General features: G+C 39.6%; 1 protein-coding gene across 4 annotated transcripts in view; it reads right to left on the bottom strand.

The window, feature by feature from the left end:
- EXOC6 (exocyst complex component 6) overlaps positions 1 to 15,551 on the bottom strand; it is a gene marked incomplete at its 5' end in the record, with an annotated part of 90,992 nt that extends 75,441 nt beyond the window's left edge. For all 4 annotated transcript variants that reach the window (XR_013957107.1, XM_080620257.1, XM_080620255.1 and 1 more), the window contains one exon: positions 15,469 to 15,551. Coding sequence is in view for 3 of the 4 variants with exons in the window: in XM_080620257.1 (XP_080476383.1) it covers positions 15,469 to 15,551 (83 nt within the window). The remainder of the gene's footprint in view (positions 1 to 15,468) is intronic.
- Positions 15,552 to 16,120: the final 569 nt, after the last annotated feature.

The following is a 16,120-nucleotide window of genomic DNA, read 5'->3' as shown; positions in this document are numbered from 1 at the left end:
CTTTCAACACTGCAGTTTGAAATGAAAGCTGGAAGGAACAAATGTGTAAGTCTCTCCTCCTGCGGTTTAAAGGGCCATGGTGGAAGACCATGAGTGTCCCACACCTGCCAGTGGGAAACACCTGCACCCAGAATACGGTGCTGGCTGGAGGGAGAAGCAGCAACCTGTCCTGTGGGGGAAGACGGGTGCAAGACACATAGTCAGCTCACTGAGTGAGCATAGAGCGCCATCTACTTGTCTCCAGAGTTCCTGAAGAAGAAATAAAAGGATTAGGAGGACCAGAGGCATCAGATAATGCATTCACAGATATCAGGCACGGATGAGCTTCCTCTGAATATGCTGGCCTTACTAGCTGTACTGCACTGAATACTAAAGCAAAAACCAGAAAAAAAAATTACTTCTTCCTTGAGCCTTTTATTTAAGGGTAGAATGAGTCTTCAAGTTTAGTTCTCCTTACAATGTTCTGAAAGGGAAGTGAGAAAGAAGTATCACTATAACAAAGTTAGGAACATACAAGACTTCCATCTATTGCTGTAAGTTGTGTAACATAACCGTAAGCGAAAACAGTAATAAACCACAGTAGACCAAATATACCTCAAATGAGAACAAGAATGTAAAAAGATGGCGCAAGAGGAACTCCACACTTGAGTTTGTATCACCAAACTTTCTTTGGTGGTAGCAATGCATTGTCCTTTTGGACTTAGTCATTGCCTGATGATTTTAGGGTATCCAGTAGCTGCAGTTCAGCATAACTGTCTTTATACCTTTTATTGATTTCTGATCTGCCAGCACTGTCAGACATGCTGTTAAATACTGACAGAAGGAACTAATTTGTGATCAGGAGATTCCTCTTTAAAATGTTACCAAACAATTCCGGACAACATAGCCAGAAATTACAGAACCACCTACTATGTAGCACAGGCAATACATTATTCACCGTTATAAAAAAACAACAGTATTTATTATTTTTTCTCAATACTAAAGCCACTCACACTTCAGTTTAATGATAATAAAAAACAGACAGATTGATAATTATCAGGGATATTTTCACAATATTAAATTCAAAATCATACAGGGAATAAATGTTTAAAATTGGAGAAGTCAATACTGTGTACATCTCAACAGGCTGCCTTAACCACAAGATTACCCTACCTTATTAAGACAATAGTTACCATTTTATGTTCTACATTGTACCGTTTTCTGCAGAGATGCTAATAAAATGGTGATCTGTGATCTAAGTCAGTATTTTGACAGAGCTCTTTAACATTCGTATGTAAACAGCTCCATCTTGAGGGAGCAATAACAAATCAACCCTCTTCATCACACTAGTGAAAAAAATCCTGAGACAAAACTGCTCACTTTTAAAGAAATAAATCATCACACTATGTAAAATAAATTCACACTTTGTATCACAACTCTGATATAGATGAGAAGTAAGATGATAAATCAAACAAGTTTACCAACTTCCTTAAGACACTACGCCCTTAAGGCATGCTATTTCAGAGGCTTCAGAAGGCAGTCTGACCTAAAGCACTGGCCTTTAAGCGTACTCAAGAGAGCCATGCCATCTCAGGCCAAGGACAGAAATTGGGCTTTTTCTCAAAACTGCAAACACAACTGAGGTGATGCATGCCTGATTTACTCATTATAGAACATCACACATAGTACACTACAATTTATTTCTGATGCTGAAGCTTATTTTCCATCCATACATTTCAAAGCTTACCTATACTAAATATTTTATTTATTTACTAAATAAAGTAAATTGCTAGCTTTGAATAATTATCTGAAGGTGTACATTTCAACAGATTATGGCACTGCAAGCAATGCTGCTAGTAATTCCGCACTTTTCAGTGTTAAACTATCAGGCAAACAAATCATCATACTGCAGTATCTTGGAGAGAGACACAGAATCCCAAAAGCATCTTTTAAATTACAAGACAAAAATAACAAACTTTACAACTCACAAACACACACACAGAGGATTCTGTTGGGAAGAGGATGAGGAAGTGATAACTCTTCCAGAGGCATTTCTTCAGGAGATGAGTATTACATGCATTTATATATACATTTACCCTTAAAATCTGTTTCACTTTAAGTTGCTTCAAATACATCAGTGGGAAGTGTCATACAAAGAGGCAAACATGCCTAGGCTATCAAGAGAAATTTTACATGTGTAATATATAGTTCTTTCAATTTCTGTTTACATTCATACACTTCTGAATGTAGAACTCCAAGGATCCTCTTCAGCTTTATGGGCTCCTGAAGTAGATGTTGGTGGTCTGAAATACAGCACAAACCTGAGCTGAGCCAAACTGAAAGACATGCTTTCAACCTGTGATCTATCTATATAGGAATCTACAGACAACTAGTTGTTGATTTACACCATGAAAATTTGAAGAGCAAGTTTTTTCTCAGTATGAGTCTTCAAACTGGAAAAAAATAAAGGAGATGATCACTGATGTTGGAGACAGAAGTTTGTATTTGGTTTTGGCAATTAAAAAAAAAAATAAAATAAAATAATGAAACAAACAAACAAAACAAACCCAAACATAACATACCACTTTGATTTTCAATCTGGAATGACAGAACATTAACTTGAGTGACTAGTTAGACATCATCACTGCATATCAGTGACAGGGCAGGTACTATTTTCATTCCTAATTGATGTGGCAAGCAGGGCACCCATGAAGAGCACAAGCAGAGCTGAAGGATTTTTCTGGTAATGTGTAGCAGGTTACTTATCTACATTTCCCAGGACTCTGCATATAGAGAGAGAGACTTTTTTTTTTTTTTTCTGACTCAGCCCAACAACTGGACAATATGAGTCATATTAATATCAGTCTAGGTAAACACAAGATAGTGAAGAAAGCACCCAAAAGAGGAAAAATAATTAACTGGAAATAGTCAGAGATAGTTTAACCTAAAGGAGAAAGATGTCTCAGTCACTGGCTCAATTTTATGGGATATTTTCACCCTGATCTCTTCTTACCGCCTGGGCTGAAGGGAGAAAGACAAGCATAAACAGATCTCAATTCAGGTCTCAATGAAAAATGAAAGAGAATTTTCAGATACGCAACCATTTTCCAATTGAAAATAAAACAGATTTAATTTAATACCATAAAGAACCTCCCCAAAATTTTTATTTTCAAAACTGAAACACAATATGAAAAATACGTATTTCATAGGTTTTACTGACAATTCTCGTGTTCACATGCAAAAATCTACTGAAGCACCAGAGGGCACCATTCTACACACAAAAATACAAGCCGCTAAGTAAAAAGGCTCGTCTCCAGAGAGCTAAAATTCAGCCAAGAATGGTAAAATCTAACTTGCCATCAGTTCCACCCAACCCTTCAAAAACTAATAATACTAATAATAATTAAAAAAATCAATATTCCTCAAATCATCTGGTCCATTCCGTAATGACAGCTCCATACATACGTATCATTAAATGCCTGCATGCAAATGGGATTAAAAGACGATCAGCACTTCCCTAGGAAGAGGGGGGAAAAAATGTTACAAGGAAAAAAAAAAAAAAATCATGAGCCCTGAAATCAATTTACTACATTGACCAGAGTACTGGAAAGGTAAGCAAAGTAAGTGTATATAGACTAGTAAGTGTAAAAGGAGAGGAGCCTAAAAACACTTTTTGAGAGTTCAGCAAATACCCCAGTAGAAAATTAGAATAATCGGAAACCTGAACACAACTTCCACTGTAATCTACTTGGTGGGAGTTTTACACAAAAAAAAAGTGAATTGCAAGACTAATCAGATGAAGAACTAAAGAAATTTTGTCCCTTTTATCTATGGCAGTAGCTGTAATTTTGCATGGTAAGCAGAACTGCTTAGGTACTCAGGCTTCAGGCAAAAATTAACTTGAAGAGTTTATTTTATTACAAATAAAAGCTGCATATTTTCATAACAAAATAATGATTCAGAAGATAATATGAATTGGTAGTTGGCGATAAATGTCAATTAAAAAACATTACTAAAATGGTCTATTAGATAAAGAAAAAGAAAAATATATAACAAAGCCCTTTTGGGTTCTAAAAAAACCTATTAGTTGATGAAGGGTTTGGGCTTTTTTTTTTTTTTTAGTGTGTGTTTGTTTTTTTAAATGGGCAATGATTTGATTTTTCACTGCAATACATGTTCAGGAGAAACATCTCTGAGCTTACAGAGTATTACTGTAAATTTTCAGAAAGAACAATTCTCTTCTTAGTAATAATTTATAATAAGTTCTACAGCAGCAAAGATTTTAAAACAGGTCAGCTATCCAAAAAATACAAAAAAAAAAAAAAAGTCAGAAAATAAAGAAAAAACACTGATCTCTTTACAGGACAAAGTAGCTCCTCACTAATGAGTTGTTACCTTTCACACACACCCCAAACCATCCTGGTTTTTTCCATTTCTAGGACGAATTGCAGGTTCCCCACCCTGACTATATTGCCACCAAGTCTTTCATTTCCTGATTACACAAGACATATGAAGCAATTAAAAATTGTATACACACATTCCTTCCAGAGTACTGATAACCACTTAGTAAGCGCCAATCAGTTACATCTCCATGAATGCTGTGATGATGATGGGAATTGCACATATCTGGCACAATAGTTGTACAAGTTTGATATGGAAGAAGTTTGATATGCCTGACCATGTAGTTTATTAACTGCAAAGGATGCAAGAGAAAAAGATTTATTTGTAGAGCTTCAGATTTAGAATTGTGAGGGAAAAGTTAATTTTTAATTGACAATTTTGATCCAAGTCAAAAAAAAAAAAAAAAAAAAAAAAAAAAAAAAAAAACCCACCAACTTGGACATACAATTTTTATTCCATTTTTCAAAGCAATATTTAAAACAAAGCACATACAAATAAATCAACTCTCAAATGAAGAAACTACTTGTGGAAAATCATGTTTTTAGAATTAATACCTTGCTATCAAAACCAATTTTGTAATGAGGCTAAAGATGCTCTCAATTAGCTCCCATAAACACATTGCAAGAAGTGGCCCAGTAGATGTTTGTTCTCTCCCTCCACTTCTCATTTGACAAAAAAAAAAAGAAAAAAAAAGAACACCAAAAAACCCAAAAACACAGTTATGAAATAAAATAATATTTACAATTCAAGTTTGCATAACAAGTTCAGTGGGATCAATACAAGCTAACAACACTGATCATGCAAATTAAGATTCTGCCCAATAAAACAGACCTGTCATTGTGACTATAACCATGGCATCCCTAACCACGATACTGTATCACAAACTCCATTTAAGCTGCAATTTCACAGGAAACACTGCAGAAACTTCCTTTGTCCTACAATATACAAAGATATTTTCTGTTTACACAAATGCCAAACTTTGTAGAGATTTTTCCACGGAGTAATTACATATAGGTTGCTGCATACACCCTAAAAGGCTTCATAAAATATTGCCCAGGTGTTTCCTGCAATTCAACTGGAGTTATGGTAATAAGCATATTTCTTAAAACCTAAGCAGCCTTTCTATGCCCGGTGCCACCTAGGGTCCAGTTCTGCCATCCTTTTTCATAGTTACACCTCACTGCTGTATTTAAAAGATCACATTACCTACCAGAACAATGCAGAACTCAATGTAGGCCTAATCTGAGAAAAGATTTAACTAATCTTCATTTAGCTGTTATGCTTTGCTTGCCTGGTTTTCCTGGATGTACAATTTCTGTGAATTGTTCTCACTAATAGTATCCTGTTTCTATGAGCAGGAAAGGGCCGAGTACAGTATGTTAGTTAACATTACTTCCTATAAGCAGGGTCCATATTCTGTAGCAGCAGCACTACAGCAGTCATTGTTCATGCTGGATAAGCAATGGATCACGCTGATAGCTGTTAATGGACATCCTCTGCAGCGAAACATGAACTGATAATCAGTAAACCCAGATTTGCAATAGACTTCCTCCTTCCTGTTTTTACACTGCTGACCAAGGAGATGCCTCTTCCTGCTAAGCCTTTGTGCGACTTACTGATGTATGAAGCAAGAAATTGAAAAACAAGTGCTGCACTACTATTTTTTTTTTTCTTTTCTAATTTTGTGTTCTAATAGCAGATAAAAAAGACAGCAAAGAAAGTGCCAGCTTCGCTCACTGTGGTACTAGCTGTCGCCACGTAATAAACTTTCAAGTTTGGCCAGCTATTTCATATACCTAAAGGGATACAGTGGACATAGTTGGAACCTATAATATTTCATATAAAATATGTTAAGAAACTGAAGTCCACATAGCAATATTCTTATCTTCCCTTTATATTTCCACAGACTGAAATATAAATTGTTCCATTTTAGAAGCAATGGATTCATCTACGAAATTGTGAGCTTCTAAGTTCTTTTTAAAGAATTGATCAGATTTCCATTACCCATGTCCCAGAAATAGGTAGCCATCTTTTACAACTTATACATAACCTGCCTTCTTTATCTGGGGCCCTTTAGACATACTCTTCCAGATAAATATGTACCAAACATTTCAGTAGAACCTTCACAAGACACGAAATAGAACAGAATATTTATGTCACAAATGTCTAGGTCTTATTTCAATAGGCTTTGAATACCAACAATACGCAGATGTAAATATACGTAATTTTAGAAATCAAGAAGTTCAAGATTAAATAAAATATCCAATAATCAAAGTTTTGAAACCAATTGGATTAAGAACATATTCCATTAAATACAGATCAAACCAGATGATTCTTTGATGTGTCACACTTCTCTGCAAACATATAATCAAAGCATATATTTTACAATAATTTTTTATTATTAATTTTTGTTAACTCTATGAGCTCACATAGACAATACACAGAAAATCATCATGCCTTTCCCTCATGCAAATTAACAGCCTGTTCTATATTTTCTTTGCGTATGCACATCTCCCAGGATCACTAAAGAAAACGAAAGATGACTTTTTAAAAAAAAGTCCAGTTTTAACTTAAAAGCCCAACTGAAACTAACAGTATTTCTCTGTTGGGAAGCAAAAAACAGTGTTGAAGCAACTGACTTCTACTACTTTTTGTTACCTTTCTCCACTCCTTTACCTGCTTGATAAACAGACCAAGCAGCAGAAGCTCTGTTCATGCCTTAGGGAAAGGGGACACTCCAGCGTAACACATGAAGTTCACATTTCAAGGGGAGGTAGCTTACATTGGCTACTTTGTTACAGTTTCCTAAGTTTATGAAACAAAACAGAAGAAACATATAGTATGAAACAATATCAACTATGTTACTTTTTTTGTTGAAATTAACTAAAAACAAAACTCTGAAGAAAAAGTTGCCTTGCTGAAGGTCACTCTACACATAAGGAAGTGTGAAAACTGTGAAAGTCCCAGTGAGAGCTGCTAGCAACAGAAGTATCTGAATGCCTGTAACAGAAATGAGAGTAGTGTATTAAAATTGAAGTAGATGATACTTGAAACTTTAAACACTTATTTTTAAAGCTGAAATATCTCAAAAGTATCTCCCTAGGTACATGCTACAGTATATGCATCATTAATTTTGTATTACTCTGATTCATGGGAGAATTGCAAGTTACAGTCACTGCAGTTTTTAAAGCAAATTACTTTCTCTGAGACATAGTGAAAATCCCATTCACAATATTAGAGCTGAACAGCTTTCTCATGCTATAAAAAAATCCCAGCACTCTCTGCAGGTCTCTAGTGCAGAAGTGTTCAAAGGCATCTTTTAGGTCCTTGTTGTCAAGCCCCAAGTCTTTCCATAAAGGCTGATGCACTCTAAAATCTGCATATTTCCTTCTTAATACTTCCATCAGTGATTAAGTTTGCTACTAGTTTGGTATTACTGGCAAAGGTTGAGGTACAGGAAGGGCTTCAGGCAGGCTCCAGGAGAGACTGTTAACTCCTTCCTGCACAGGACAGTTTGCCAGGCATACAAATAATTGCTCAGTAAACATGTACAAAATGAGGGAGAAGTGCGTTGCAGAGCATACTCAAAGCTGAACATCAAAATGAACATGATGGCATTGTTATACCCAGATCTGTGGTGACAGGGATTAGGTCTGGGCACTTCAACCATCACCAGAAAGACTGGCAACAGCTAGATTTTATAACTAGCCATTGTAAGTCCTTCAGTAAGATAAAATCTAATGTGATTGCTTGATGCTGATGTAAAGCTAGGTTGACGGTTTTGAGCGAGCTAGTACTTAATCGTTTACTACAACCCATATACTTAGAAACAGTTCCCTATTTGTGAACCCATTCCTGGCATTATCTTAGAAGCATTATTTAAGAAATATCAATCCTCATAGATTTTTATGAGCCCATTTTAGTAGTATAATACATAAAATGCAAGATGACAAAACTTGCTCAACTGGAGTTTCTGCAATTTCAGCCTTGTATGTGCAACATTAGCACTTACAGGTCAAAAACAGCCTTATACTGAATTATGCTAAGCCTTCTCAGGTAGACAGCTGTATTGAGGAAACTGCAAAGTCTCACAGCAATGGTTCAGCACACAAAGCTAGAGTACAGTGTATGCTGTTGGCTTCCTCCAAAAAAAGCCTGCAAGAAAGTAAGTACCCATCTGATTGGCATTTGTGAAGGATGTAAAATTATGCATTTCCTATGCATACGGCACATCCGAAATCTGGGTCAACAGACACTACTTAAAATCAACTTGAGGAACAAGTCAATGAAGAAATGACATGAATAACAATTTGTTTTCCTAAACTTACTGGATGTAACGGTGAACAAGCCATTCATACGATAAATAATACAAACTGAATGAACCTCCTATAAAGTACACTATTTTGGATCTCTTGGCAGATGATCCTTATTTTAAAAGCTTTAATGTATTTTGAAACGTGCTTCCTAAACACGGGAACAATTTCAAACTCTGGTAATACTTGTGAAATTGGAGAGAGCTATTTCAGAAGTATTATTCATGCAAGTTATCAGTTAGGTTAAAGCTTCATTTGGCAGTTGCCCATTTGGAAAACATCACAAGAACTGAGTCAGAAGCTGATGAATGAACACTTAGAAAGATCAAGATAACCTGATTTGCAGACATATTTCATGACAAACTTAATCAGCATTAAAGCTAAGGATTTTTTTCTACAATAGAAAAACGCAGTGCAGATATGACTACCCACAAACAGTTTCAAGCTTTGTAAAAACGTAGAGAAGTACGATGTTGAAACTTGCAGCAATGGAAGTGAATCCTTACCTTCTTCTAAAATATTTTTTGCAACCAATGGCAAATCTGCCTAAAATACCAGGTTAGCCTACAGGAAAATCAGAACTGCAGTTCTACTGCTAAGTATATAAAATGCCAGATTAATCAATCTACAGCACACACTCTTCTTACGCTGTTCTGACCATATGTAATGGCCTAGCAATGAAAAAAAGTATTGCTCTTTCATAGAAATATACTTGGGGGTAGACTCGCTCACATAGGTGCTTCATCTGACTGGTGCCTTCCACCTTAAGTGCTCAGAATATCATCAAATCCTGCACCAAGTAACAAAGCTTGAAACCAACACTGCAAGCCAAACACCGGTTTTTCAGGATACACTGTTCTCAGCGAGCATGCCATTCTCCTTACTCTGGCAACTCAGTTGCAAAATAGTTATAAGCAGTTATAATAAACTGATACATAAACATATATCTAAGCATACTCTGTGACCCGACCCAAAAAGACTGCAGCTAACACACAAGGACTTTCTAGTTACTTCAGGCTACTTTGTAACTTCAATTTAAAAGGGAACCAGGAATGAAACACATTATTTTGAAAACTGAGCAGTGCTTGAAGGCAGACCATTAGTGAAGATACAGACTACTGATTTTTCAAACCATAAAAACATCTCATGACATTGTAAAACATTATCATGCTATTTGAAATTGAAATACATAATCAAGCATTTCAATTTTGGTTCAAAGCATTGATTTATAATCTCAGAGTCCTCTTACGTTTACTCTACATTTAAAACAAGGCTAAGCTATAGACAAAAATGGGAATTGCTGGCTCATGTTCCAAAGCCAAAATAATGAAAACACAGAAAAGAGCCTTTAGACAATCATACCTGACAAGTAAGACCACAGAGCAAAAATGAGGGCAACCACATTTTGCCACTGGATAACCACATCACAAATCCCAACAGCCCATAAGCAAGTACTCAGAAAAAATATTTTCCAGCCTGCAACTGTCAGGGCTGTACTATCTTCCCATGTACAGAGAAGTCATTCACACTGCATATGCTACTGCTTACTAACTTTCCCACTAAAGATAGAGAATAATATGACTAAAACAGGCCTGCTAGTAATAACAGTGTATTCTTTTGATAAAACAAGTTACATTGAGGCTTCAGAGCACCTTGTCATACTCTACAGGGTATCTGAGGCTCTTTGTTCACTTGGGTTTGAACAGGCCCCCTCAGTGGATACACAAATATCTCCAAAATATCAGTTACAGCCCCAGCCTGGGTAAAGCACCTGAAGTTACAAAGTGTGCCACAATTCAGTAAAAGCAACAGAGGTAGACTCTTATTTCACGTTTCTCCCTCTGAATTTTCTTAGAAACCTTGATCAGGAAAGGACAAAACAGTCTTTTTTTGATCACTATTTCTACCTTTGCTTCCTCAATTTATTCCTCTAATGATGTCTAACTAAAGTGTGCTCTTTACCTTCAGCTTTTCTGCAGCACAAAGGGAAAAGTTCAGGATTAATAGTCATCAGTCACTTCTAACACTTTACCCATACACATTTGAGACTCACAACAAATCTACATCCTACCTCCAAACTCTGTTCAACCTCTGTTCAAAAAAAAGCAGCACCATGCAGTAGTGATTTTTGCTTTGCAGCTGGGTGGCTCAGTGCTGCATCTACCAATGCAATGCAGTGCTAGGTCAGTGGAAGGTCACCATAGCATATTGCGGCATCAGACAGAAACACATCAAACTAATGGCACTTGTTGGTGTGATTCCTGTAGCCAAAGACAACATACCAATGAAATGTCTTCATAGGAGGCCCTCTAATAACTCTGCAGAGAAATTTCATGGCCAGTACAACTTACAGCAACCTAGAAGATACCAGGCAACAGCCTGGTGATGACAGATTTCCGGAGTAGAAGAATAAAGAAGTTGCTTAAAAGCATTTTTACGCTGACTTTCAAGGAGTATCTTCTGAGCTGCAACTGTGGGACAAATCCATGGAATACATCCCACTTACAGATAGATCAACAGACAAGGCATGTTCTTATCAACTGCACCTTAGCTACAAAATTGCCATCATCAGTTCCCCCATAATTTTTAAATTTGATTTTACTTTTGTATTAGTTGTTTAGTCAACTGAGGGTGGGCATGGAGGCACTCCTCTGACAGGCTGTGCGTGGGGATGACAGAACACTGGAGACTCAGTGATGTGAAACTCATGAGAAATGTTCAGAAAAAGTCTACCATACACTCATGCAATATATTACCAAGCTACAGTTTAAGAGTTAAATAATTTTGGGGTTTTTTAAGAACATTGAAATATTACACATTATCACAACTTTGAAGAGACTTGTAAGTATAGTATATCAGGACACTGGCAGAAAAACATCTTCTACCCTGTTGAGGTCCACTTCAACCTATTTTGACCGACATAAAGCTAACTAACCAGCATATAAAGTCAATTATTCTCTACTGAATAGAATTCATCTTATTAATTACCCTGGCATGTCAAACAGAGTATTTAAGAAGTGTGAAGACACTCTCAAAAACTGACTCTTAAAATTTTGTTTATATGTTTTTGTATAGAGTTCAGTGAGAGTCTGAAAGTTGTTGGGTTTGGTGTTTTTTTTCTGGAGAGTGATATGGGAATTGCCTTTCTTTCTTTTTGTCCTTTTCCTTTATAAAGATTAGAAATGCGTTGACAAGTCTCCCTGCTTTTGCAAAGCCCAACAGTATGTATATGACATGAATTATAAGATATTAACACATTATATAAGAAGGTGAGAGTGACAAGCCTTTAACAGGTGCTGTCATTAATCTCATTTAGTTGGCCATTAAAGATAGAAAGATGTTGATAAAAGTTTCACAGAGTCTGCTGAAAAAAAAATTAATCCTGGCCTGCTATGCACAGTCTGCCTATTTAATGAAAGGCATGTTATACAGTTAATTTAAGGCTCATTTATAATGACTTAGTGTGTGCCACTAAATTTAGAGATGCAAGTTAAATACCAGCAATTTTAAATCAATAACCTCATCTACTTAAAATTCAAAAAAAAAAAATTAATTTAATCAAATACAATATAAATTAATCAAACTCAATCTCTTCATTTCATATTTCTGGAGATGCAGAGCAATCTTTAGGAGCTAAGTTGCTCTCCTAAATAGTGAATAATCCCAACTGTACTAGCTGTACTTTGATTCCTCCTATAAAGGACCTGTACTTCACATTCCTATACATGGGTGGATCTCAGCAGTAGAGTATCACCTGCAGGATCAGCCTGTATGTTGTTCCTTATCTATAAATTTTACACAAAACATTACATATTAATGTATGCTACCATTTTTTTGTATCATACACACAAGTGCTGCCTCTCTTCTAGCAGGGCAGGAAGCAATACCTCAGTAGACACAGCTATACCAAACTAGCAAACAAAACACTGAAGAAAAACAAGAGCAGAAATATGTTTCCATGGAATCTGCATACAGCCCACAAAAAAAAATTACACTTCCTATGTGAAGAATGGATGCATTGGGGAGATATTCAGATCTTGATATGAACAATTAAGGATAGTTAGATCTTGCATATCCTATGATCTTCAGCATTCAGTCTTACCTCACACTACTTATCCAAACCACTCACCTCATGCCCTTTTGTCCTGCTATTTGAGTAGGAATATTGGTACTTCACCTCATGTCACAATGCTATAAACATTCTCCAAGCATTACAGACCATAGATTACAAAAACATTCAATTTCACATACTGAAATTAATGGAATTTCAGTCATTACATGAGACAACTGGCATCAATGACTTCCGCAACTGGAAATGGATGGATCACTTTACGTTGCAGCCTTATGCAACTGCACATGGAATTGTTCAACTCATTCCCTTGATTTATGTTGTTTAGCAAGTGAAACCTAGATCTTGTGCAGAAAATAATGTTCCATTTTATGTTCACACTTTTGTTCATTGAAATAGATCTCATGATTAGATGTGGGATTTTACACTCCTCAGTTTCACACAGCAACTCACAAATTTTCACAGGCATAGCTGAACAGACAGCTACAGTTTTGATTTTAAACATTGCTGTTCTTAGTAGCAGCATATTTCTGTGAGGCTGGTTGGACTTCTTTCAAAGACTCAGCAGGTGTAACCATCATTTAGCCTAGGGTTTTTTATTTGTATATGAACATTAGAGGTTAAATCAGACTAACATAGCACTTCCTTTCTAAAGATTCTGAAAGTCAGTGATCCAAAACTCTTCTAAAAAGTCAGCAAGATAACAAGATAGGCAAGACAGGTGAGATACAGATAGAAAAAGAAAGGACAGGAACATGAAAGAAATTAATAAATGAAATGTTCACATTTATAAAAACTTAGATATGTTTTAAATTCTCAACATGAATAAGAGATTTATATTGTCCTTTCCTCTGGTTCCCAAACATGTCACCTTCTACTGTGCAGCCTAGTTCTCTGTATGTCCTTTACATAAGTTCCTCTAGTATAAGCTCTATACTGGAGATGATAGCAAAACTTCAATTATATTTAATATTTTCTTGCTAATTTTTTGTTTGTTTTGGTGTGTTTTTTGCAGGCATCAGCTCCAACCTGCCTGGGCTTGTTAGTTGAGACATGGCTAAACTGCCTCCAGGGATAGCTCAAGTGGGAAAGCATGTCAGCTACTTTCTCTTAACCAAAGCTCACAAACTCGCACAGGTTTCTCTCTCACTCCTTGTGATGCTCAGCTTCAGCACCTCCACACTGTACTCCCATACTGGCTGTGTCTAAGGGACTGTAAGGGAAGATGAGAGCACAGTTTGCTCTGAGCTGACCTCCAAGACCCCACATGCAGCCCCTGTGTGATGTCTGGGCCTGGCCACCCTATCATACACCCCCTTTTGGGCTCCTTGAGGACTGCTTAGCCCCAGCTTTGCACAATGCCCAGGCTGCCACCTCCTACACAGCCTGAGTGCTGGGGGCCCACTGCAGACACAGCACAAAATCATTCTCTATGAAGTGCAAAATGCACCATTTCATAAGCAACATGCATTTCTCTTCCGACAGTTCTCAATGGCAGGTTCTCCACCCATGTACCCTGTGTTCATCCTTTCCCAGCGCTCTCCATGCTCTCCAGTGGGTACCACAGAGCGCATCCAAGGAAAGCCAGCAGTGCCTTACAGCATGCTGCCACACAAACCGCCTTTTCCAGTTCCCTAAGCACAGGCTCTCCATGCCTTCCCAAAGAGATAATGTGTAAATTCACAGTTCTCTCTCCCAGTCTGGCTAGCATCCGTGCTTTTTGACTTCTTTCAGACGTGTCTAATCAGGGAAGCATCAGCACAGCTCCAGGATTCCAAGATGATGATCCCCTTTCCCCCTGCACCTCCTCCACACCCCAATTCACTCCCTCCACGCCCTGCCCTTCTCTCCACAGCTTAAACTGAAGGACACGGACACATTTTTCTCCAACAAGAAAAACTAAGCAGCATGTAGAATTGGGGGGGGGGGGGGGGGGGGGGGGGAGGGGGGAATAGAAACATTGAAGTAATAGCATTTCAGAAATGCTCTGAAGACTGTCACATTCCCAGAAGGAATCTGGTCGGGGCAGGAGGTTTCAGACTGCATTAGAAACGCTGTATGTAGAGCAGCCCTGCAGTTACTGATGCAAACACCCGCCCACAACACGGTTTCGGTCCCGTCCTCAGTCCAGACCCGGCGGTACCGGAACACCTCAGGGAGACACCCCATGTTCAAGCGCAGGGCAGGAGCCCTCCCTGCCAGGGCGACGGAGAGGCCAGCACCGGGTTACGGCGGGGCCCAGCCCCAGTGCCCCGTTCCGAAGCCCCACTCCAGCCCCGCCTCGCCCACCCCGCCGGAAGCCGGGCAGCGCCCCGCGTTCCTGGCAGACAATGACAGAGACCGGCCCGGGGCTGGGGCACGGCTGCATCCTCTTAGCCGTCTTTCCGTGTCAGCGCCGCCGGCCCGCGGGTGACAGGCGCCCGCACCTCACCGCGGTGGCCCCTTCTCCCTCCACCACCCCAGGACCCGAGAGGGGAGACGACGGTCGAGCCTCTGCGGAGCACTCCCGTGGGCTGCACGTCCCCTCCGAGGCAGCTCTGGCCGGAGGCGCTGCGAGCGGCCCCGCGGTGTCTCTGGGGAGGAGCTGTCAGACAGCGCGGCCGGGCCTTGCCTGTCTGGTCCGGGGCTCCCCGGGCGGTCGATCAGGCAGCACGGGTCGGAAAACCCTCGCCCGCCGTCAACGCCGCAGCCCCCGCCGCCCCTCACCTCAGAGTGGGTCCCACGCAGGCTGTGTCAGTGCTCTCGATCTCCTGCAGGATCCGATCATGCTCGGGGAGACTCTCCGCCATCTTGGATGGGAGGGATCCGGCGGCCGCGCCGCTGCGGGAAGCAGCGGGGAGGGACCGAGGGCGGAGGCGACCGCGGAACCGGGCGGAGGGCAGCGGGAGCTGCCGGGGAGGCGGCTCGGGCGGGGGTGAGGAGGGAGGGGAAGCAGCGGGCAAGGAGGAGCAGGTCGTACCAAGCCTCGCCCGGCCGGTTTGCCCCAGGTCGTGGATGTTCCGCTGTCCTTGTCAGGGTGAGAGCTGAGCCGGGAGCCTGGCAGAGCTCCTCCGTCCTCTGGGCATCTCTGGGCCTTACTGTCTTGTAGAGACCGCGGGCAGCTACCCCCGCCTGGAGCCACCAGCGGTGTCCCACTGAGCCCCCTGTGACAGAAGAGGGACACCCAAAATCCTACCCGGCTTCCTACTGTGCTGCAGACGGACCAGGTGCCCTTCCCGCACCGCGCTGCGGAGACGCCTTGAAGGCTTTTAGGGCCAAAACCAGCCTTTTCCTTTGTGCTAGTCCTGGTTTGATTCTTGGGGTGGGTTGTTTCTTTTTCACTTTGTTTTGTTTTGCTTTTAGCTGCTCCCGCTCTCGT

The sequence above is a fragment of the Psittacula echo genome (assembly GCF_963264785.1).
Source record: "Psittacula echo genome assembly, chromosome: 6".
Lineage (NCBI taxonomy): Eukaryota > Metazoa > Chordata > Aves > Psittaciformes > Psittacidae > Psittacula > Psittacula echo.
Note: the sequence above shows the minus strand (reverse complement) of the source record. Positions and strands in the feature narration are given on the sequence as shown.